The sequence below is a fragment of the Anopheles merus genome, chromosome 2L, assembly GCF_017562075.2.
Source record: "Anopheles merus strain MAF chromosome 2L, AmerM5.1, whole genome shotgun sequence".
Lineage (NCBI taxonomy): Eukaryota > Metazoa > Arthropoda > Insecta > Diptera > Culicidae > Anopheles > Anopheles merus.
This window is the reverse complement of record NC_054083.1, coordinates 49,526,691-49,552,508: the sequence shown is the minus strand read 5'-3', so window position 1 is coordinate 49,552,508 and position 25,818 is coordinate 49,526,691. Positions and strand designations below refer to the sequence as shown.

Here is a 25,818-nt window from a genome sequence, read left to right as displayed (position 1 = left end):
ACGAAAGACGATGACAGTATGAGAGATGTACTTCTAATACTACTACTACTACTATTAATACTATTACTTCTACTACTATCGATTACTACTACACAACTATTTGCTGGTTCGGTACAATCGAAATAAAAACGAAGAAACAAAAAAAACACAACAACACAAAGGTTTGCCATAAAAAGTAATGCAAAACGACGTGTGCATTTTTTTTGAAAGGAAGCTGTGTGATACTAACGAAAGAAAATGAAAGTATTGAGAAATACAAGAGTAATTAACTCACGTTTACTTTTTGAAGTAAATAGTGTGTAATTCATCTAATTTCCTTTATTTCATCATTATAATAATGTTCAATCCAATTTCCGTTCAATACTTTTTCAGGATTGCTGTTTTATGCTTGTTTTTTCTTTTTTGCTACACGTGCCTCACATGTTAAAGATAATCTTACAACTCTCTATTAAACTTCCTATCATATTTTAACACGATTTCGAACGATGAAGGAATCATCGGGGAGGGCATAAAGAACGCTTCCTTCCATTTTGGATCTCTCTTCTTCGGCCAGGTTCCCTCAAACACTCCTCACTTATTATTACTCGATTAGACTCTACTCTATTCTTTACTTTCCAAAAATAGTTTTATCTTTGCCCTTTTTATACTTTTCTTTTAGAAAACACACGAATTTAACGAATCTTTTTTTTGTAACGAATTAAATTGCTTACGCTTATTTGTATTGCTTATTGCTTAACGTGGGAGAGAAAAATGTTGCCCCTACTTTTCACTTGCTTTTTTCCCCGAATTGGCTTGAAAATGCACTTTATTAACTATGAATCGTCTTTGACTTTCAATTGCTCCAGCTCCCTCCAGTAGTGGGGTGGCGTGCCCCCACTGGAAACTACAATCACCTATACTGTAATCTTCACGTACAAATTATAACGCCTTGAAATCCGTGTTCCTTCTTTAAACAGAATCGGTACGATCCTGTGCTGCGGGGGTGACAGAAAAACTACTCATAAAATCGCTTCTAAAATGTGTACAACTTAGCTTCATCGTTGTTCAATAGTAGTCTAAAAGAAGTAAGGAAAATAATGCGTGTGTCCTCCGTCGCACACGATCGTTGTGGGAATAATTGTGTCGCAAAAACAAAAGAAAAGAAAATGAAAACAATTCAAATAAGCTGTAAATCAGTTCTGGGGGTCGTTGTCTGCCACACGAGGCATTTTCTATTGGCGACACACACACACACACACACACCAAACATCAGGCGTGATGAGATTCAATAATGCTGCTTAAAAAATAGTATACAACCTTACTGTATTGTGACTCTCACTTTCTTCCTTTTTCCTTTCTCTCTCTTTCTCTCTCTTTCTCTCTTCCTTTTACAATATTTTGGCACGCGCACGGTTTTGATGTATAATATGCCTATGTGTTCCGTTTTATCATTGTTAGTACGCTTCTCCTCCACGTGTTTTCACTTTTATCACGATCATTATACTATCACGCAAACACACACACACACACGCATACATACAAACACACACATATACAGTCACAATCATATGTGGAAGAGGAAGTAATAGGCTGAGGCAAATAGAGGGGCGCGCTGCTGCTTGCATGCACAACCTAAAAATTAAACACCTAAAAAAAAGAAAAGAAAAAAAACGGAACGGAAGCGAACGGCGGAATGAAAAACTAAAACAAAAACACTCACACACAACTCCTAATCACGCTTGGGATGATTGCCTTACATGTGTACAAATGAGGGGGGGCGGGGGGATTGATGAAAGAAGACGGGTGATGATCGTAATGATCATCATCGAGATGCAAACGCAAAGGAACACTCAACAGGGGAAAGGATCCGGGGGCCGGGTACTATATCACACACAAATGCAAATTGCCATAAACACGAAAATCCCAACCAATTGCTGTGGACTTTTCGATGAGAAAACAAAAAAGGATCCCCCTTCGTGGACACGGGGCACGGATTTACTCCTTGATGTTGAGCTGATGGTCGGGAATCTTTAGCCCGCCAAACTCGGACCCGGAGGACGATGCGGACGAACCGTGCTCGGCGCTGGTGGCGGCGGCGACACCGGCCGACATCGGCACGTACAGATCGTCCCCGCCCGGTACGAGCCGCTGACGCTGCTGGGAGGGTGATGATGGTGGCGTTGGGGATGAGGAGTTCGAGGACGAGGAAAGATCGTTACCGAGGCTGGCGCTGTCGGTGTTGCTACACTTCGCCTCCGCCGGTACGGACGGGATGGCGGGCAGAAGATTGTTCACCCGGTTGGCGGTGGGCGGTGCGGACAGGTTGTTGATGGGACCGGCGGAAGCAGTGTCACGCAGCACGTTGATCGCTTTCGGAGATCCGTTGCCGTACGCGTTGGACGATGCGATCGATCCGGTAAGGGTGCCGCCGTTTGCTGTGCCGTTTCCATTCGAGGCGCCATCGTTCATGCGGAAGTAGTGCGCTTTGTGGGAGCTTCCCGGGCGAGAGTAGTCCAGGTGATCGTACTCGGTGTCTGGAATAGGGAAATGGGAAAGATGATTAGCCGCGAAAGCGAGAAAAAGGTGGATAAAATCGTAAGTACATAAATTAAATGCCTTTAAGCACTGTTATACGATAAAACTTACAAATGTAGGCGTAATTCGCATCCCGCGATAAAGCGGCTGCGTCCGTTAGAATTAATATATTATTTAAATGGATTTATATATTGAAAATACCCCTTTAAGTAACTATTTAAGAACATTAGTTATAGAACAAGAGTTAGAAAGTTGTTCGAAAATGGAAGAAAATGATTCAAACAAATGGTGTATAACAGAAAATGCTTCGTTGTGTGTTGCCGATTGCATACTGTTAGGCGCAACACGGATAATCGCAAACGACGAGTGAATTCACCATTTCTTATACGATTTTCTTCGCACGCTCTCTTACCGATAGAATCCTTCAGTCGAATCTCATCGTACACGTGATCCTTAAAGTTTGGATTGGTCATGTCCGCTTCAAAGTTTTTCAAACTTTCCGGCCGATAGTGCGAGAAGGAAAGCGCTACAAAAGGGGGAAAGAAACAAACACGTCAGCAAAAGCGTCCGCAACTGTGTTGATGATCACCATCATTCCCTGTTACTTACATTTGTCCACATCGTACTCATTGTCCGGGTAGCTGTACTTGTCCTGATTTTGCTTACGCCGCCCCGACATGACATCGCGCAAATTGTTGGGCAGCACATTGCGCAACAGGCCAGTGCGTGCATCAAGCGGCGGTACGATCGTTCCGTTGGAGGAAAGGGTGCCGCTGGCAATGCTGCCACCGTTTGGAGCACCACCACCGCCGGTTCGTGCGTAGACGGGATTGTCGAAATGGCTCGGCTGCTCCTGGGTCATGTAGTTGACGACGTGGTTCACTTCCGCCTTTAGGCTGGCGACGCGGCGCCGGTAATACAGCAGCATTGCGGTAAGCATCGCGCCAAACATTAGCAACAGCACCACCATCCATACGGTGGAGCTGGAGGAACCTGGGGATAGGAGAGGGGCGAAGGAGAGAACATGAAAAAAGTGTCACGATTGTGGAAAGGAATATTGCTTTAAAGGGGGACATATTGTGCAGTACACGCATGGTGCACACTCTGAGACGCATACGTGCACAGACAGGTGCGCAAATTGCAGCATATTTTTCCACATGTGTGTGTGTGTATAAAACAGCATCTGGCATATTAAGCACGGGTAATTGTGAAACACACAAACGCACAAGTACATTCATATTACCCAATAGTCCCTCTGGTGATTGAATTTGTGATTGGGCCACCACAGAAGAGGATGAATTCGTTACTGGTCTATCGTCTTTTTCCATTCTTCTCTCAACTTCGTCGTCAAGTCCGTAAAACTCTTTCAACCATTCGCTTAAATACTCTTCTTTTGTTTCATCATGGTCACTTGAATTCGCTTTTACGGTTGTAGGACCACCATCTTTGCTTTCTTCCTGAGTATTATTCGGTACCTTGCGATTAGAGCTATTTGCATCTCCCTTTGAGACTTCCTTTAGAGTGGAATTTGTTGGTAGGATTGCGTGGTTAGCAGCAATAGTAATTAGATCTTGTGCATTTAAAGGTATTGTACTCATCAGAGAAGTAACAGTTGTCGGATTAGTCGCAAGTAAATCAGGTTGAGGTGATGTAGCATCTTCTCGACTATTCTTCAGGACATTACGATTAGAATTCAATTCCGGAGAAGTCTCTTTTGAAGTTGAATTTGTTGGTTGAATGCTTTCTGTTACCTCTTGAACTGCTTCAGGAATTATACTTTGTTCATACGAAGTAACAGTATCCATCCAGGATGTGGTTGCATCAGGCAATTCATGTCCATTCACCTCATCTACTATTCTAAAGCGATCGTCAGTAGTTTCTTCTGTTGTGTATTGAACTCTAGTTGCATCTGTAGAACGATCGTTATCTACACTCACATCTTCATGGATTACAGTGGTTTCTTCGATCGTTTTCGGTGTTGGCCCTTTCATCCTTATCAACCTTATCACCATCCTCTGTCCCGTACGCAGCAAAAACGTCCTGTTACCTTCACAATCACATTCTAAATCGTTTCTCTCCTGCAGATCCACATAAGACACGTACACTGTCAACCCCTCCTCCAATGCTACACGATAGCTAGTGCTGTTGATGAATGTTTCCATAACATTAGCCGAGCTACTGGCCACCAAATCCTCCCCCAGCGTGACGTACGAATTCATCTGCACAAGTGTGAGGTCAAGAAAGCCATCGTCTCGATACTGTAGCGCCATCTGCTGCCCTGGCCGAAGCGAGTGAGTCCTATTGTAGCGCGTGAGAAAGCTATTGCCGTAGAGTGAGAACTCAACCGTAACGTTATACACTGCGGATGCTTTAGGACGACTGCTCGCAATGTGTTCACCGGCGAGCACGTGGTGTTCCCGTTCGTGGTGATGCGTGTCGGAATCGTTTAGCAGCTCGATGCGAAGATTGTACAGCGCTGGAGAGTGTTCGATCGCTTGTTTTGGCTTATTTTCTGTTAGGGTGGTGACGTCATCGTTTGACGTGTGATTTGCTTCATCTACTAAACGTGTCGCTAAGAAATGAGTAGCAGTTAGTATCCACAACCCTTTCCAACCACCTTTTCTGGTTCAAATCATACCAAATTGCACTATAAAAATGATAATATAATTGATTGATCTACCAAACAACAACGCTTACCTTCATCGACCCGATCCTGCGTCAGCATGTTCGTCATACGCTCGTCACAGTTCTTGCCCGTCCAGCCCACGCTGCACACGCATCCCTTCGCCGCATGGCACAAAAAGTTGCCGGCCGGACACTCGCACGCCTCCATGCAATGGTTCCCGTAGAATCCTTCCGGACAAACCTCATCACACCGGTGTCCCATCCACCCGGCGTCACAAATGCAGGTGCCATCGTTCTTCCGACACTTTGCATTATTCTTACAGTTGCACACCTGGCTACAGTTCGTGCCGTAGTACATGCCCTCGCACACCGTCTCGCACAGCGGTCCCTTCCAGCCGGGCGTACACTGGCACTCCCCTGTGATGTGCGAACATTCGGCACCGTTTCGACACTCTGGGCACTTTTTCTGACAATCCTGCCCGTAGTAGCCGGACGAGCACGGATGCTCGCACGTCGGTCCGACGTACCCGGGCGGGCAGCTGTACTGGCCGGTGATGGGGTTGCAGGTACGATTGCTTTCCGCCGAGCCCGAGCACCGTTCCATGCAGCCGTGGCCGAAGAACCCTTTCGGGCAGGGTTCGTTGCAGCTTGGGCCGGTCCAGCCACGCGAGCAGATGCACTCACCGGTCGTGGGATCGCAGGACGAGTTGTTATGGCAGGTGCAGATCTCACTGCAGCTTTCACCGTAGTATCCGAGCGGACAGCGACTCTCACAGCGAACGCCTAAAATGAAGGCAAACAAACAAATTAACTAACGGAAGAAGAAAGCTTTTTTGTCTTTATGCGGAAACACCAAATGGCCCCATTGTAAACTCGATTAACGAGTTATCAACACTATCAAGTGTACGGCGAAATCCTACACATTTTGGTCCATCGAACCGGATTTGAACCAGTAATCAAAGGATTTGATGGGGCCACTGCCGACTTATTTCACCCATTTCGATGGCCCGACATTTGACGACAACTCACCACCCCAGTCTGCCTTGCAGATACACCGGCCGGTGGTCGCATTGCAGGCGAGCGAGTTCTCCAGATGGCAATCGCACAGCTGCTCACAGTTCTGCCCGAAACGGCCGGGCGAACACTTCTTGTCGCACAGCTCGCCCGTCCATCCGGCCGGGCACGTGCACTGACCATTGATCGGATTGCAAACGCCCCCGTTCTGGCAGTGGCACTTCTCGGTACAGTCCCGTCCATAGTGCTGCGCATCGCACGGCCTATCGCACTTGATGCCCTGCCAGCCCGGTGCACAGGCACACTTGCCCGATTCACCGTCGCAGGCCGCCCCGTTCATGCACTGGCAACGCTCGCTACAGTTCTGGCCGTACGTGTTGTTCGAGCAGGGCTCCTCGCAGCTTTCGCCCTTGAAGCCGGCAATACAAAGGCACGTGCCTGTGGTTAGGGTTGATTTCGGGAGTCGTACGCGAGATGAGTCAAAAATGAAACATATTAAAACGAAAAAAGATAAATTAGGACAAAAATTAAATAGGAAACATAAACAGTTCGTGAAATGGTAAAGAAGGAAGGTGAAAATGGTGAAAATCGATCAAACAAAATGATGTGAGTAGGGTGCAAAAGAAGGACACAAACAGAAACTGTTTTACACAGGTGAATCCTAAGTATTACGTGAACAGACAACAGAAAGAAAGCAAATAAATTAATCAATTTAAACGAACCGTCAATATGCGAACAGGGAGATGAGTTTTTGCAGTTGCACATCAGCTGACAGTCCTGTCCGTAGCGCAGGAAGCGGCAAGGCCGATCGCAGGCACTGTTACTCCAGCCCGGTTCGCAAAGACACTTGCCCGTCCATGGATGACACCTGCACACACACACGCACGTACGGTACAACAAACGAAGGAGGAGTCCAACAAAAAATAAGAAATGAAAATGGAAAAGTTTAAAACATAAAGCCGCAATCAAGGAATCGGTGAAGCGGAAAAACAAACGGTGCGTACATTTTCGTGTTGTCCCATTTGCAGTCACACACGCCGGTACAGTTCGCCCCGTACCGACCCTGCGGACAGATCCGCTGGCCACAATCCGCACCCTTCCACCCGTCCGGGCAGGTGCAGCGCCCGTCGGCCGTATCACAGATGCCCTCGTTCTGGCACCGGCACGTCTCGGTACAGTTGATGCCGTACTGATTGTTCGGGCAGGAGTCGAGACACTTGGCGCCCATGAACCCGGGCGCACAGATGCACTGGCCCGTCACCCGGTCGCAGTCGGCGCCGTTGAAGCATTCGCACCGCTTCGCGCACTGCAGCCCGTACCAGCCGGGCTGGCAGCGGTTGGCGCACACCATGCCGGTGAAACCGGCCGGACAAACACACTCACCCGTCACTGGATCGCACGTTCCGCCGTTCTGGCAGCGGCACTTCGACTGGCACTGGGCACCGTGCGTACCGGCCGGGCAAGGTTCGGTGCAGCTAAAAAGAACACAAGATAGGACAGGTTAATGCGATGAAGACAACGAGACAATCAAACAAAGCAACACTTACAGCGGTCCGGTGTATCCTGCCGCACAGAAGCACTCCCCGGACACGTGGTCACACTTGCCACCGTTCTTGCACTGGCAGATCTCCGCACAGTCCTGCCCGAACCGATCGCTCGGGCATGTTTCCTCGCAGTACCGGCCCTTGAAGCCACGGCTACACTCACAGCTACCGTCGGCCGCATTGCATACTGCCCCGTTCGCACACTTGCACGGTTGCTTGCAGTCCGAGCCCCAAACGTTCGGTGGACAACCTACAGAAAAAGAGCAAGCGAAACGAACCCCGTGTTTTAGTGATCGCACAAATTGCAAAAGGGCACTTCGAAAAGGCACATACTTATGTTACACGTTTTGCCAGCATATCCTTTGTTGCACCGGCACACGTCCGGGTTGATGCACGTGCCGTACACGCAGCCCGCCTTGCACTCCGGTATGCAGTGCAGCTGCTCCTCGTCCAGCTGGTAGCCGACGCAGCACTTCTTCACGATGCGCTGGTTGATGACGGTGCGCGTTTCGTTCACCGTCCGGATCTTGATGCGGTACGCCGAACAGCGGGGCGGTATGCCGAGACACCACTTCTGGTACCGCTCCTGGTACGCTTCCTCGCGCGGTGTCGTTATCGTGACGGTTATGCTGTGAAGAAGAAGGGCGAGACGGGGAAACGTTGCAATTAGTTCAGTGCGTTTTATCAAGCGAGTGATTCATGTGGTGTTAGTGTGTTGGATCTCTCTGTTCTTGTACGATTTAATTAGCTCGTTGCGCAATTTATTTGACTAATTCACTCATTAAATGTTTTTTACTTCAATTTTGTTAGATGGATATCTATTTTCAACACTTTTGCTTCGCGTTAAAAGTTACTAAAGCTTACTCCGTTATTTAATCAATCGTTTGACCTACTAATATCACCCCACACACCATCGTAATGCATCTCCACCCTTGCAACCCTCTTCCACTATTCAGCGAAAGCCGGTACTACTTTGCCACCAGTGAGAAAACCCGATTTCACCTTCATTCATTCAGCAATTTGCACTCAGCAGACTTGCCGTTCGGTAATTTCATCCCACCACCACCTTAACACACTAATCGCCAGCCAGCAACCTTTGGCGCAATTAATTCCTCGAAGGTAAATCACATTACAAGCGCACAAAACAGCACACTTACTTTTCCACTTCCTTGCACACGTTCGGGCCCTCCAGGTGATCATCCTTGATGAGTTCGGTGTGGGCCAACACTCGGACATCGTGGCAGATGGCCACCAGCATGGCCAGCAGCAGCAGCCCGCTCACAGCCGTGGTCGATGTTGGTTGCTTTTGCATGCACGGTTTCTTTCGTGCTCGTGCCATTGTGTGTGTATTTTGTTGTGATTCTGTTCTGAAAAGCCACACACACAGTGTGGACACAAAGTCCGGGTTATACTCCGCTACAACTGCAGCTTTAGATCTCTCTCTCTCTTTCTACTATCCGTTCACTTGTTTGCTTTTCGTCACCCTCGAGCAATGCACTTGTGCACAGCGATCAGGTTTGCTTGCTTCACTGTACACTGTTGTTTAGAGAGGGAGCGGACAAACTTCATTCATAACTAGCAACCCCGTATGGCGGCGGTCCGGTTAGGCATCGTTCGCAGTGCAGTGGCTCGTGAGAACACTCGAGCATTAGAAACACTCCACAACTGTCTGTAATGCGATCGCAACTGTCTGTAATGCTGCCGCTTTACACACTGCACCAACACCACCACCAACGACTCGAAGATTAGTGCGATCACACAAATAATTCCAGCCACTTGTTCACGCGTCTACAAGTTATGACGACGACTGCGGCGAACGTATGCAAACGTCTCACTCGATTGCCCCTTCGTCCTGACGAGATGCTCTTTGTTCTCTTTTGAAGATCTCTCCTATGCTGTATATCTCGTCACACCGACGCGTGTTCGATTGTGTAAGATCGTCAACTCATTCCAACGTTTGCGCGCGGGATGTTCTTAAGAGAGATACAGGCTGAGAGCAGCCACACTCCAGAATTGGCACACTGTGCGTTCTTCCCGTTACATCAATTACTGCTGCACCTGGCTGGAAGGAAAGTGAAGAAACAAAAGAGAGAAGCACAATAGAGTTAGTTAGATTGGTGCGGTGTTTACACTACATACTAAGGGCGAACGAAACGGAATCCGCTGCCTAACGGAATGCCTGCCGCGAGAATGACAAATTGAGTTGTGTGTGTGTGGAGAAGAGGAAGCTTCTAATTAGCATAACTGCGATGAGAGGGTGTAGGTAGTACATGTAAAGGTTGGTGTTTTGTTTCTGTGAATCATAAACTCATACGTGTAGGAAGTTGGACCATTGAATAATCTCATAGAGTTCTTTTGGATACATCAAGATATTTATCATAATTTTAACAGAAATACAGTAAACCCCATTCCATGTGAGAATTGTCAAGAAGATCACTTCAAGAATAAAGCAACTATACTCGCACGACGCACGCAATGGAATTAGCATCGATTCTGAGGTTTCTTTGTGCCTAGCCAGCATATCATCTTGGAGAGGCTTTATTGTCGCACATGGGAGATAATTCAAGGCAAAGACGACAATAAATCATTGCCTATCGTATCTCCCGGAGCTACACAATTCCTTTGTTCTTGCACTGATAGAGCGCACTTCTGTATCGCAGTAGAACTGCAAAGTAAGCATCGATCGATTTTCCAGTTCCAGGAATATCTACAGGAAGAACTAATTTCTTATCTTGTTCCACTTCCCCCTCCGTTTGCTAAATGCCTTTCGATTGACTAACGATTGCAACGACGATCGTGAAAGCGACACGACGACCAACCCTATCCTATCGCTCAGTGGAAAATAACGCCAAGTGCAATTAATCCCCCATACCGTCGATCGCGTCCGTCGATCGATCGATTACAGCAGCGAATGTTCACAGTGGCACACCACACAACAACAATAACACGTTCCATTGCGCGAGAGTTGCGCATGCGAAATTGGATCACGAAGGCACACACAGTGTACGTGTGTTGTGACAACTTGAGACCCAACCACCACTTATACCCGATCCTTCGTGGACACTTTATCGGCAGCAATTGCGTGTGTACGCCCTTCTGTTCTGCTACTTGTGTTTGCGCTTTACTTTTGCAGCTGGTAGGTTGGGATATTCAAGCCGATGAATCACGGCAGCGATATGAACCCGAGAGGGTAAATTGTTTTCCTTATTGCACTGCACGCTTGCCGGACGACGATCACCAATCAACGCCTTTAGCCAACTGTTCCTTGTTGGGCTCGTTCTCGTTGTCGCTTGCTACGCGGGTTTCCAACAGAAGTACATTGCATCGATATCTCGAAGGCATCAACGGTCACAAATGGTGACGAAGAGAGTGAGAGAGAGCTAGAGAGATAGATATATGTAATGTACGATAAGTTGCAGTTCTGACTGTGAAGAGCTTATTGTCTGGAAGATTATGTGAACCTAAAATAAGCGTCCCATTCTACACACAGAACAAATGATAATGGTGCACACACACCAGAGTATATCTCCCTCCGCCAATGACTCAAGAATTGCCCAGTCTTGAAATCAGTCTGCCGATGGCATTGGCCAACTCTTGGGGTACTGTTTATGGCTTTGTTCTGAGGGAGGCAGTGGTGTTGCAATCGGTGACACTTATGCTGGTTCCGGTTGCATATAGGCTTGTTGAGAACACAAGCGGAGTTCGAGATACGAGTCATCACACTAACACTCACCGTAGAGAAAGTGTTTCAGACACCACGAAGAAGTAGCCATAAGGGCAACGATTGCCAGCTGGGTGCATTGATAACAAGTGTTGCTTTGGATAGAGACCGCCACCGGAGGCCAACTACACTTGGGCAAACCTCTTTTATCGTACATTGCCAGAGCTCTCTAATTCATGGAACTCTGAACTTCTGCAGAGCCGCTGGAACGATCTTTCACAAACGCCAACGCGTTTCGAAACGAACTTCTTGTCTTTACCGCCACGCCAAACCCCCTTCAAAAGTTTTTTGGTTGCGTCTCCCCTCACTCAGCCACACTTTGGCGCACTCAATGTGACCTCATTGTGGGCCATATTTTTTGTTGTTGTTATACTGCTTTTCGATGGCCATCATTAAATCCACACACTTTGCTGCTGTTTTTCTTAAATCGTGAATGCAATGAGGGTGTTTTTTTCGGCCATGTCAGCTCATTTTCGGGTCCGTCTGCTCGCGCTCTTCTGTTCAGATTGAAAATTAGCGACTATTAGTCGAGCCCGTCGTGCGTTTAAGCCATCAGTTCCGCCTTTCAGTGCCGAAGTTCAACAGCAATATGCCTTGAGTTCACCTTATAACAGAAAATTCCAATTGAAAGGAAGCAACAAAAACACGGACCCGATTATGTTACCAGCAATTTGTGCTATTGCCAACCTTTGTAAAACGTTTGAAAGGTTACGCCAGCACGGGCCTCAGGTCCAGCACACACACTCACACGATCGAGCAGCAAGACTGAATTGATTAATTATTTAGCACCGATCTGGTTGACGTATCGTCTCAACCTATATATTGCGACATGTTACGCTCTTTTCCATGACAAAAAAATGCGCGCAACGCTCCACTAGCGGCTCGAAGAAACTGTAAATTGACGCTGAACGATCGGTGTCGTATAACTTTGCGCGAAGCGTTCGCTTTCCTTCCTCGTTTTGTTTGTTTCAACTGTTAGCTTTGAAGCGGCGAGAGCGGCGACATACACACTCAAAATATAGGCAAACATTTGCGTCGTTTGAACAAAAAAAGAAAGAATATTCCTCAAGTGTTGAGTTCTTGTGGTATAAACAAAACGTAAAACAAAATTGCTACTCCACACAACTAACGAGAATCAACTGTGTTGGTGTCTAAGTGTTGCAGAAATTTCGCCATGGGCGCGCGTCATTCTCAAATTAACACTTTAACGCTTTATTGTAGTCAATGTCGCTTTGGTGGTGGTGGTAATGATGGTTCCATTGTTTCGGTGGCCATAACGCACTCACAAACACACACTCTCTCAATCACCTCTGCCCAAATTCAATGACATGTGCTTTCCGTTCGAGAGGGGATGTGCCAAACAATAATTTGGCAAAACAAGTGAAGTCACTTTCCTCCCGATGACGTCCCATCACTTCTAACAGCCAACAAGCACATACATAATTCCATATGCCACTGGCCCCTTCCGCTGGAAGCGTACCGAAATCGGGTTTGATTATGCTCACTCCCCACCCGGACTCCAGCTACAAATTGGTTGATTTGAAGTTGTTTATGACGCATCCAAGTGTACTAAAATCTGATCGGGCTCTCTTTCCAATTCGCGCGCGTGTTATGCATGACTCATAAATGTGGTTAAGTTAACGGCGGGAGAAGGGAGGTGAAACCACCAGGCCCAGCTACTACTACTGGTCGGCGCAGAGACACAAGTCTTTGCACTTAGCACCCTACGACGACGCACCTTCAAAAACAACATGAACCGCGCTAGTCCGGTTACATCTGTCACGGTTTTCATGTCGCTCATCTTTTTTTTGGCACCAGACATGGCACCAGCTTGTTCTCAGAAGCGAGCATTTTCGCTCATTCATCTGTCTTCTGACCGCGTGCAACAGGGTGAGAGACAATTGGCGCCCTAAAGGTTAGAGGCGTAGACTCATTCATCAGCATCCGGCTTAAGGCAACCAGGCTCGCTGCCCGCTCGGTAGCGTAAGCGTAACACACACACACATCTGACCAGTTGAAGCGCGCCAACACCAGTCGGTGATTTGAACGTTTTTCTCAGTTACGTGGAATTTTTCCTGAATCATACATGTGCGCCGAAGCACACGCTGCGTCTGGTCGAAACATCTGTTTAGTGTTCTCGAGTCGCGTTTGCGACGAGCACGTGGGATGTAAAATCTGTAGGAGTAATATTTATTTCATCCCAAGATTGCCGGATGCAACTGGCGGCTGGGGGGCAGCTCGCACAATGGACAACTTGTCTAGGGTATCAAACAACCCTCCACAATGTAGATGAACCCAACAATCATCCACAGTGGCACAGTCAGAATGACGAGGGATACGAGCAGTAGGCATCGTAGCAACCGGCTAGTAACGCTGGAAACGGTTCGGAAAACCTTCGACCAGCTAATTTTCTCCTGTGGGATTCTTCGCACTGGAACACAACCTTGGCTAGGGTGCCAATCTTCACAACGGTTGGATCGAGATGTATTCAAACTTACAACATCTTCTCTGTTTGACTCTTCTGGCTTTTGCAATGAATCTTCGGAGTAAGATATCAATGCTTTCCTCCGATAAATATAGTAATTCGTGGATCCATAAGCCGGGAATACAATTTCAGTTGCGGGAATCTGTTTTCGACGCTACAAAAAATGATCAGAAGAGATTGATTCTTCCAAATAACGAAATAGGCAATCATTACCGGCACATAAACCGTCCAATTCACAAGCGACATAAAGCGACTCAGGTAGTACTGCAAACAAAAGTGCACCTGCTCCTTCAGTGCAGCCGTAAAGCCAGTCCGGCAGTTGCAAACTTCCAGCACCATTGGAATTCTAATTGCACGACATTTGGTACAGCGAGCCGGAAGCTTCGGTAGTGGAATGGTAAGGTTCAACTGCTCTGCCGAACAGGCACCGTTCACTGCAAAGGAAGGTAATAAAACTTTGCTTTTTAACAGTACAACGAAAGCCGAGAGCGGAGATGATGCTCCATGCGAGAGTTAAGCGTGCATCAACTCAGTCGGATGGCCGAGTGTTTGAGGATGTATTATTCAATCTATTTTCATAGCAACTGGGGCTATTTATATGTGGCCTACACACACACACACACGCACGAAATTTATTCACTCACGCAATACGGTCGTACTTGAATCTATTCCACAAAGCGGGAAATGCATACCGTTTGTAGAATTATACATTTTCACACAGTAAAGGCACACGCACACACACTGAGAGATCAACACTTCAGACCGGACTGAGGAAGCAGGGCACTTGAGTAGACAGCTGGACAGATGGATTCATCATAGCCTACTAAAGAGTGCAATTTGTTCGCGTGCTCAGCTGGAGTTGGAGCATTTTTAAATCGACCGTTTTTATCGAATACATTTTCTGTTCTTCCGTATTCAGTGCACTGCACAGTTCTGATTATAAACGCATAATTTTATTAATTACCCCTGTATTAACACATCGTTCTACCAGAAACCGGAAAGCCCCTATAAAACTGATTGTACCATTCTAATGACTTTATTCGTTTTGTGCCTGGGCGCCAATCGAACAAACGATGCCGGTCGTGACTGGTGAAAAAAAAACTATATTTATTTATGTTTCACGCATACAACAGCGAACAAACTACACTGGCAGCCGACAGTAATGATCTTCCGCTGTGAGATTTATGCCACATTGAGATGCCGCTTCAATCGTCAGTACCAGCATAAACACTAGCAACCGTTTTTCACTCTCTTTCTCTCTCGCTCTTTCCCGTTGCCTTTTTTGGACACATTAGAACTAATGGAGCACGACGCGTTGTTCACAAATACAATTTATTATTAGGTCACTGGCTTTCAGCGCCAATTTCGCAAACGGCTGATTGGGTCGGCAAACCGTTGAAGATGTTACTTCCTTTCGCCCAAAAGTGAAATGAACTCCAGTTATTCGGAGCCGTATTTGCCCCCTCTGTAGAGCCTTAAACACGTCAACGGGAGCGCAGAAAGAGTGTCATATCAGCGCTGTTTGGTCATAATCAGCCAAGCTAAACAACAAAACTGCAACGACCGACTGTTCTGTGAAATGGGAAATAAACAACTGAAAAAAGGGACTGAATGAATCAGGCGCACCACTTGCTGCCTGGGCATGAGTCAGTGCATTCTGATAGCACCGAAACTAAAAAGAAATAAACAAAATAGACCACACAAACAAACGGATTTCACTAAACAACACGCGACCTTTGACAGCATATTATCATTCATTATTCAACTTCAATCTTTCGTGTAAACATTACCGGTGTGTTTGGTGTACGGTTCTGTAATAATCCCTTTCACTGCCGAACTACATTTCCATACTTCTGATTCATAAATTGTCCTCCCATGGATGTTCACCATGTGTTAACTCCATGTGTCATGTCATTGGAAGTTCGTTCAATGTCGGGTACCGAATGTGTGATGGAAAGTTCAAGGTAATTACCGATCGATAACACACCAATCGACTAATGGTCAAGCAAAAGGCAATCAAATGCGTTCCTTAGGTACATTTTGTTTGCTCCATTTGCTCATTTACACCCACTGGACGACAGGTGGGCTGCATATAAGGCATACTGTCTATCTAGAAATCTATTCGTGTGCATGTACCAATTTCAAACGATCATGCTGGTGAGCTATTAATTTTCTATAAAACATTTCCCTTTATCTCTCTTTCCTATCTGCCTCATCCTTACTGCATGAATGCACACTTTATATGACAATATGCATGTGCGCACGTTGATACGCAACCGTCGATTCGTGTGAGAAGCATGTCGCTACCGTGCATCGTGCCATCACAACGGAACGGAAATGCAACGACATGAATTGTTTATCAACGTTGGCGTTGCTTTCTACATGGAGCGAGAGAACGAGAGAGAGAGAGGGATAGAACATGAGAGATAGGAATAGATGACATCCATACGGTGCATTCCCATTACATTCGCAAACAACAGATTACACGTTACGATAATGTGGCATTATTCATCTGCTACAATTGAGCCTCTAACGCTTATCATTGTTTTTTTCTTACCATCCCTTCATGAAGTAGTCATTATAGATCATGCTCAAATCCAGAATTATACCAATCCAATTGTTGCTAAATTTTCAGACACTCATTTTCTATATACTCAATACTTAACCATTTCAAATTTGTGAATGGCGTGAACACTTCTTCTTCTTTTGCACATCAACCGTTGTCGGTCAAGGCATGCCTGTACCAACTAGTGAAGAGTGCTTGGCTTTCAGAGTGACGTTACCATAGGAGGATAGTCAGTCCTACGTATGGGGGCACGGTCTGTTCGGGGTTTGAACCCATGACGGGCATGTTGTTAAGTCGTACGAGTTGACGACTGTACCACCAGATTGGCGTGAACACTTGAGATAGAAATAATAGCAAAAGAGAGATTGAAGATCTAAAGGACTTAACAAAACTTTTGTAAGATCCACTGGCTTGCAATGGGTTGGGGCGTTGAACACGACATTTTAATGACCCCGTACAACCAGAATTGTAACTCTTTTTTAATACTTCCTAATTTGAGGCAACGTATCCAAAAGATTGGCCATACTTCCATACTTCTTATAGAATAACTCATTCACTCTACTTACGTCATTTACATCACTCTTCATGAGCTTCTTTCACTTCAGCCCACTTTCGCTTTTGCTTGATCTTGAACGTATATTTAACACACAAAAAACACACACGTGTAATTAAGCAAGCAACTATAGTATCCCACACAAAAAGCTCCATTAAAGACGATTTTACCGCACCAGAGTGCCTGCTCTCGCGTAACTCTCTCCTTACAAACCACTTTCGCTCCTCCTCACAACAACCTAACGGCCATTTGTTTGTGCCTTTTTTGCCTAATCTGACACACATACTGCAGACTACTGAAGCAAAAAGCGATGTAATCACATCACAGTACAGATGGACGTCGAGAGACGGTTTTTATTACTACCAACAGATCGCTGATAGCGTTCACGTGGATATGGATGATGCAAATACAATACTTTCTCAACACAGAGAGAGAGAGAGAGAGAGAGACGGAGATTTCAATATTGACCCACATACTTAGGGAAGGATGTGCGAGGAAGAAAGCGACGGTTGGAAACACTTTCCTTCCCACCCGTAGAAAGGGGTGGGAGATACCGGGGAATGGCCTTGCAACGGAATTCCCGGTCGCCATGGTCGGAAAAAAGGGCCGTGAGAGTGTTAGATAATTTGCCTCACGCAGGGTTTCCTAATGCGCATAAATCGCATCGCTTTCTACACGTTCATAGGCACAGCAACACACACGCAGAGTTGAAGGCGGATCGGACCGGGTGAAACAATAAACCCCGATCGACACACATGCAAACCTGTTGTGCGGTTAGAATGCGATGTACTACAACTATTTTCCCACATGCATCTGTAATTTCAATTGGGGATGTTCGTGTTTGCTGGCTCCCTCTGTGCTGTTGTGGCAAAAGCATTGTGTTGCTGCATCAACGTCACGATACAGGCTTTGGTTCTAACATCGTTAAAGTTTCACAAAATATGGCCCGGCACACGCGGGCCATCTAATCTATTCCGATTTCAAAACGTCAGCTTTTTTCTACTAAACGGCAAGCTTTTCCAAGAAATCGGTTAGTACAAGGTGATCTTTAACATGAAGCCCATCCACTTCTGGCTGCGTCGGTAGCACTACTCAGTAGCGCTCTCACTGCAGCAGTATATTATGAAATAGAATACATACACTTTCCTGCTATCCCCTGTCTGACCTGCGTCAAACCGGCCACACACCACTGTATCCACTGTGACAACTGCTATGCGGATAGGGGCAGGCGAAAGGTAATTGCACCCCAGCGCCAACCCGCCACCAAAAAGCCGTTGTATGACCCCTGCGACTGTCTAAGCCCTAGGCACACAAACACACACACACTCGTAGCAAATAATCCGGGCCACAGTAAGAAGGCGTCTCAGGCGCCCGGAACGGAACGAAAACACCACGGGGAAAGCCCGGTTTCCGTTCTTCCTCTTTCACGCTGTGCTAGCGTGTCACCCGGAACAGAGGGTGCTAAATTGCACCCATATGCAACCACAGCTAAACGGCAGAATGGGAAACGGAACGGCATATTTACCTACTGAAATCTTTAAAATGTACCCATGAACACGGGTATGGAAAATGTGGGTTAACTGGCTTTGAACATGGATCACTTCTACTGGCCGTAAATGGTTTTGCAGTGACACTTCTCCATCCGAAACGATCGATCATATTGTCACTTTATTCCCCTGCCCAACCCTCCTTTTCTGCGGTGGTGGACGAAGAAGGATGGAAACTTTTCAATAATTCAGCGATATCAATTGATTTTGCTAGCTTGCAAAACAATGATGACCATGAGACGCCGGCCACATGGCATGACGATCGACCCGAGCAAACTGAACGATGATTTGCCAAATTGGCACACGACGCGACACTTGGGTGATGCGAATAACTTGGAGAAAGTGAGAGAAAGTAAATGATGTTTACCACTCGAATTCCACTTTAACTTGTTTAGGATGATCGTGAGCATTAAAAAAAAACACTTCCCATCAAATTGATCTTCAACCTTCGATTGCTTTAACCACACTAACCTAGTCACCTAAATCCGCCTGAAGTAATCAATCAAGACCTTGCGAAGAAGTCGTCATAGGTCGTGATTCAATGACGAATGCGTACCAAGGTTCTCAGTATCTATCCCATTTGTCGCACTGCCAATACAAAACACCCAAGTGGGAAATAGGACGAGCAAGAAGCGTTTGCTGCACTTGATTGGTGTCCATTTTTTCAACGAATTTATCGATATGAGTCTAACTGTGTGTACGGGCCCTTCTTGATTGCTCCAGATAGACTTGACTCTTCCACCGAAGCGACCGTTGTAAACATGAAGTTTGCAATAATAACCAATAAGTACTAACATCGGTGTAACACATGCCCCGATGTGTGTCGAACATACAAAGGGTGTCGTTTGTTGTGGCTTAGAGAAGCGACCCAGCCACTTCCAAACAACTCGATTCCCGCCCAGGAGGTGATGTCATCATTTTGAAGCGCTCTCGGGTAAGAAGACTGTTTGTCTGTCTGTTCTGTAAGGCACTCTTCTTTAATCTTGCGTTGCAGTGTAGTTTAGATACATTGGAAGCTCTGTGCACGGGAGGTATAAGTATGTTATCGTTCAACGATCTAATGGAACACGCTGGAACACATGAATTCCTGTTTTGCACCGACAAGAAGTCGCTATTTGATAGCAGGTGTGGGGCGTGTGCATTGCATGCAATTCGTATTGTGAGTGGAGCTGATATGGTTGCCGTGGTGCTACCTCCACGAAAGCCAAGCCTTCTACGAATGTCTTCTGCTGATAAGATAAGCCGCAAAGCAACACTGTGCTTGAGTGTGTGTCTTTTTTTACATCAATCTCTGTATGATCGGGAATGTATGTTGTATCGAGCATTTTGGAGACAGGTTGTTTTCACCGTTGTCATCAATGTTGCTTGCCGTAGCGGTCGTGCAAACCCTTGAAGAACTCCCAGAAGGTAAGATTAAGCATCGTGTGTGGAGCAACGCGCAGATACATCGGGACGAATCCTTTGTAGTAACCATGGATACCTTCCGATCGGTAGATCTTCAAGAAGCAATCGAAGATGTTGGTGTACAGCAGGCCCTTTCCATTGGCAGATACGGCTGTATAGAAACAAAGAGCGGAATTTAAAGCCTTCTTCAGGATTTTGGGACGTTTTCCCGAGAACACTACCTTGATTGGTCATGCGTGTCGTGACGACATCGCACGGTGACATTAGCACACTGGTCAGAAATCCCGCCACCGTACTGCTCGCCAGCGCGGTCAGCACAATCGATTCCTGGAATACCTGATAGCGCAGGAAGAACTCTTTGCACGCACTGAACGATGACATCTGGGCGGAGGATCCAACGACCAGTCGGGCTAGGGTGGCCGTATACCCACGGAACAATCCCCGAACTCCACTCTGCCGGTAGATATTCACAAAAGCTGACACTGTCCCACTGTGATGATGCTGAAACCGTGCCGTATAAGACCCCGAAGTGACGGCCTGGAGCTGTGTCTTCACTACGTAGAATGGGCAGGATGCGGTAGCACTTGCAAGACCCGCACATCCGCCCCAGAACACGGAAAGCAGTGGCGTTAGCGATGGATTGCTGGTGCTCTTCGTCCAGCCGAGATTCTCCGCCGTCTGGTACGTCCCCAGCCGGACACCGTTCATCGAAAACTGGTAGAGTAGGGCTGCCGGAAGCCCCTTCTGCAGACCGCGCAACCCATCCGTCCGGACTACCGTGAGGACGGACTGGCGGATGCCCTTGTACGCTCGCTCCTTGAGATTCTGTTTCGCTATCAGCTCACCCTCGAGCTGTTGGCGGGTTTTGAGCACGTCGAACGGGTTCGTAAACAGTACGGCACACATAGACGAAGCACCACCGAGCAGAAACTCCATTTCTGCCTGTCTGTTTCGGGGTGTGGACGCGTGGATACGGGGAAAGGGCCTGAAAACCCAGTGGCCGGTCCTCCTAGACAGGGCTGCCACACTACTGCCTAAAGAGTCGAGATACAAAGAAGTTTCTAAACTGGTCTGAATTGTTACGGAAAGGCACCGGCAATGGCCAGCAGCCAATGGCCGGTTGCGATAAGCGCGCTGGATAAAGGCCTGCCTGGGAAGTTGCAGGTCGCTCGCTTATCTTATCGTACGCGATAGTCCGATGTTTACTTTCGACTGGTGGAATTGTTACATTATTTTCAACAAAATTAACGACACATTCAGCACATTATGTCACATCAAACGCAGAATTGTGCCATTCATTCTGGATAATCCAAACGCAAATGAACGCAGGCGGCGAGACGTTGGTTATGGTTGTTGCAAGTACTTCCAAGTGCTGTTTTCATCCCGTAAATCAACCACTTTAAATGACCTCGCGTGCAAAAATAAGTTCCAGTCATCATCCCACGATCATTCCCACACACACATTCTCTCTCGAAAGATGCATACTTTCACGTACGGCGTCATCGACACGTCCTGCTATTCGACTGCTCCAGCCAGAGCTATTGAAGATTGCTATTGAATCTCCCAGTCAAAGACACAAAGCGGCCTAAAATTCCACAACACGAATTTATATTTTATTATCGTTATGGAATTTTGGAGAATCGAAGAAATTAAATCTCCTATAATAAGAACCTTGAAAACGAACCTACCAAACCTAACCTGCCCTAAGCTCGCTCGGTTCAGGGGTTAATGTACGTGCATTGTACATCGCATTGGCCCTTTGCTTTGCCTTCGATTCTCTGATTCCAGCGAACAAAGGTCCTTTTTTCTAATGCGTCATTCTTGATCTTCCCGTGTTCCTTTTCAGACCCAGGAGGGAGCCGGCAAAGTCACCCAAACAATGAAAACCAGTTCAAACCGGTTATTGGGCCCGGGAGAGGAACCTGTCGCTTTCATGCTGCATTAATGATTTTGTTTGCTTTCCTTCCATCCAATCATTGTACAAGCTTTGGTTGATAATTCTTGCTTCAGGAATTTTGTCGATAAGATCCCACACGACCCAAGGACGAGGGCTTGAGACTTTGGTTGATAAAACTGTTATCATTGTTATTGGGGGAAGTTTGCTTCTAGAAGTTATGAAGGAAGGGCCTTTCGGAGCATTCAGAAATTGTGGAACACTGAACGGCATAAACCAGTTCAATTCCGGCTTAAAGAGCTTCATTAGCCCACACGATTTTAGTTCCGAACCCTTTACCATTTCTGTTCATCCCAGACCCGCACTGGGAAGTTCTACCTCCAGCATTTCCCTTCTCTTTGCACCTTGAATTAAATCCCGTAATACATTCAGCGCACCACAGAGCAGCAGCAAAAGGAGAAAATCTCCTCTTCGTACGATACAAAAGGGGCCTTTTCTCGTGCTCCATCATTTAAATTGGAAACCTCACACATCCTACGGCTTTTTGTCGCGTTGCATGCTTCGCTTACCGCAGACGACGTTTTGTGTCCCCATTTTTGTTTGCATCCCAGAGTGCACAATGTGCACCCCAGTGCCGTTGCTTGCATCTGTCTGGCCTCTAACTCGGATGCAGTGCACAGCCACAGTATGCCATGAAACGCCCTGAGGGAGAAGGCCCAGCCAAACAGTGCATGTCAAAACAGGCGCACCACCATGACTGTGTTTGTTGACAGACGCAAGTCACCACCAATATGTCAGCAGTGCGTCAGTCATGTGTGGGGGAAAGGAGGCGAGAATAGTGGCGATAAGAGAAAGTACGCGCTCTTATCACGTTCTTGGAGAGTGTTTTGTTTGCCACAACGCAGTGCCGTTGACGGAAGAGGACGACGTCAGGGACATTCTGACACTTTGGTGGAGGCCGGCTGGTGGAAGACGGCAATGCTCTAAACGAGGACTTTAGAATTTGTTGGACATGTTTTACAAACAGTTCGGACACTGTTTAGACAAATAGAAGGCAATGAACCAGAGAGTGTTGAAGGCATTTCTAAGGACGAATGACTTCCCTTCGCATTCAGTTGGAGAAGGATTTGGTTGGACAAAGAATATCTAAACTCTTGAAATTACCATTTCAAACGGCATGAGCCGTACCACCGCTCTATTGCTGGATGCAAATGCGTCCCAATTAATCTCAAGGTTGAACGGATCGTCACACACACAGCAGCAGCAGCAGCAGCAGAACACACATGGACTGAGCGCGTCGTCCGTTCTCGTTCGTTGTTGTAAAAAGTTACAAAAATAAACAACGGGTTGACGCTCTCGCTCTCTCTCTCTTCATACTATCGCGCTATCGGATGCTGCGAGTAGTTCGATACGGCATCATCCCTCTTTGGGCGCAGTGGAAATGGTTGGCGTGAAGCGGGACGACGCAAGAAGACGATGACACTGACATTGGAACATTGAGGGTGGCCGTTCGTCCCCGGGTCGATTGCATCATGCGCATGGCCTGTACGGCCATCACAGGACACAGTGGAGGAGGACGATGCACTGCTTTCCCGGTCGTTAAGGGCGAGAGTACATCGGGGTGAATATCTCTCACAGGAAGGATGAGAAGCGACGGTGAGTGAGAGGGAGATGCCACGCTTCGTTCTTCCCAAAACACAATCGTAATCGTAGTAACCATTTGTTGCCTCCAAAGGCAAAAGTGCAAGAACATTTTGGTCTTTGAACTTTACCTTTTCCTTTCAACAGGAGAGAGAGATATGCCTCACTGAAGTGCTTTCGGGTTTAAAAGCTTCCTTTTATCTTCTCTTCTTCTTGAACAACTGCATTTCACAACAGGTTGGGGGTGCTTTTGGGGGTGACGAGCAGAGAGAGAGTTTACTTACCTCGCGCGACTGTGTGCTGCCTTTGGCCTGCTGGGACTGTTGTTGTTGGGATGTTGAAAGGGTTTCTTCAACCGAGGAAGACGACACCCTTAAACCATGCTCGAACGCCGCGCCAGGAAACACTGTAAAAACAACTCCTAAAACGTGCCGCCCAGCGGTCGAACAACGTCAAATATATTCACACACACACACACCCATACCAGGCCTTTGGTAAGCCAGTGGAGCAGCTCCACGCATCACACATGTGCGCAAAACACTTTCCACCAACACATACACACACGAGGGTGTTGCTTTTTTTCACTTCACTATTTACGAAATTGAACTACAGCTGCGTGTACAGCATAGCAACAAATACACACACACACACACACACCTATAAAAAGCAAGTAAAACGGGAAAGAAAACAAGGGTGAATGGGGAGGGCTGAGCAACAACATCACATTCTTTGCCTGTTTGTCTATGCCGCAGGTTTTTATTAGCTCACACACCACCATTATTACACACACGCACACCACTACACTCCCGCACGACGCAGGTTAAATTGGCTGCGCTATCTCGCACACATCGACACGGGCGCACGCTCGCGCACCCCTTAGGCGGGTAACTAAGGTAACAACAGCGTGTGCAAGAAAGAGACACCACACGCTTGAATGGGGTGGAAATTTAAATCAGCAAAAACTCGGCACACACAGGGAAACAAACCGAAAGGATGTTGAAACATAATTTGATGGGCATGATTGTGCTTGAAAAAAAAAGGAAGTCCCAATAATTGTTTTGTATTTAACAAAGTTACATGTTGAATATGATTATTTAAAAAACATAATTCGCCGTTGGCAGCTTCTATTTCACCACCTTCCAACTTGTTGCCCCCCTGTCTGCACCAACAAACACAAAAACCAGTTGAGCACGGAAGATTTCACACAAGGCACAGCAGCAGGCGATGCAGAATTTTGCAATTGCAGCAGTGTGTACTTGCAGCTGACATAGGGGCAGGGAGACTTGCACACGCATCCAGAACACGCCATTAAATTAAACGCTGCCGAATAATTTGTAGGTCGTGTATGCGTTTTCTAAATATACAGCAGGAAATGAAAGTTATGCCGTGTCCGATTTGCTCGCTCGTTGAAGAAAAAAAAAACACACCCGCAATCTATAAAAGCACACCTCAGCACGGTGATTGGTGGTCAAATAATAAAAGGACACACGGCGGTAAAACCCACGATTTCTAACGACGCCCGTACCCGTGCTTGTGTGTGCGTTTGTGTGGATTCTAATGAAAAATTAACACTTTCCAGCAAAATCACCCCGTCGGCGGTTAATCCCACAACACCGCAATAGAATGGTGGGTTTGACACACGAATTTTCGGCGCGATTCACGGCACGATAATTGCCTTCCAGCGTAGCGTTTTCGGTAAACAAAGCGGTGCGGTAGATGTTTCGAGGTTATTGCCACGGATGCTGCGGCGATTGCTTGTGTGGAGAAGATTTTGCTCAACTAACCAACAATTGAAGGAGCGCCTAACCAGCCTAACTTGAAACACTGAACACTGTTTTAGGAATAAAAACACACTTCAAACACATTTATATCTTCTCCTCTACACATTTAATGCGACGCGCTCGTACGACGACGGAGATGAGATCGACACACAACCGCGCGCGTCGAGTGTTAGTTTCCGTTTGACGTTGCTTTTTTCCTTGTTTTCGATTCATCCCCTCGCCCTTTCTTTTGGCCCTTGTAAGCTTGAAAGCCGTTGTACATGCGAGAAAGAGAGAGAAGGAGAGGCTGCTTGGGAGATGTGGTCGTTCGTTTCGCACGACCTGATGCTGCACACTGGGACACTGGTGGTTAATATTTGAACATTCCATCAATTTTATCTTGCTTTTATATATTAATTTTCATCAAAAGATATGAATTTTGGGGTCATACAACTATTTTCAAAATTAAAACTGCCACAAATTCAAGTTTATTCCTGAAGTTGAACGCTTTTAATGAACTTTATTCGCTTTTATTCACTTTTATTCAATG

General features: G+C 46.6%; 2 protein-coding genes across 6 annotated transcripts; both read right to left on the bottom strand.

Moving 5' to 3' along the window:
• Window positions 1–303: 303 nt before the first annotated feature.
• LOC121593529 (protein draper) lies at window positions 304–25,497 on the bottom strand. Of its 5 annotated transcripts, XM_041915972.1 has the most exons (14): window positions 25,293–25,497; window positions 23,793–24,165; window positions 8,855–9,759; window positions 8,031–8,326; window positions 7,701–7,947; window positions 7,158–7,628; window positions 6,876–7,021; window positions 6,169–6,591; window positions 5,212–5,922; window positions 3,124–3,507; window positions 2,927–3,040; window positions 2,626–2,661; window positions 2,199–2,513; window positions 304–1,626 (listed from the first exon to the last, which is right to left on the bottom strand). In XM_041915972.1, the coding sequence occupies exons 3-14, from the start codon at window positions 9,034–9,036 to the stop codon at window positions 1,619–1,621; spliced, it is 3,333 nt and encodes a 1,110-aa protein (XP_041771906.1). In that variant the 5' UTR covers window positions 9,037–9,759; window positions 23,793–24,165; window positions 25,293–25,497; the 3' UTR covers window positions 304–1,618. The 5 variants fall into 5 exon arrangements, with proteins under 5 accessions (XP_041771906.1, XP_041771903.1, XP_041771904.1 ...); XM_041915969.1 differs by having other exon boundaries at window positions 304–2,513; XM_041915970.1 differs by having other exon boundaries at window positions 304–2,513; window positions 8,855–9,755.
• Window positions 19,925–20,909, bottom strand: LOC121592367 (solute carrier family 25 member 35-like). The gene is made up of 2 exons (XM_041913767.1): window positions 20,195–20,909; window positions 19,925–20,124 (listed from the first exon to the last, which is right to left on the bottom strand). The coding sequence occupies exons 1-2, from the start codon at window positions 20,907–20,909 to the stop codon at window positions 19,925–19,927; spliced, it is 915 nt and encodes a 304-aa protein (XP_041769701.1).
• Window positions 25,498–25,818: the final 321 nt, after the last annotated feature.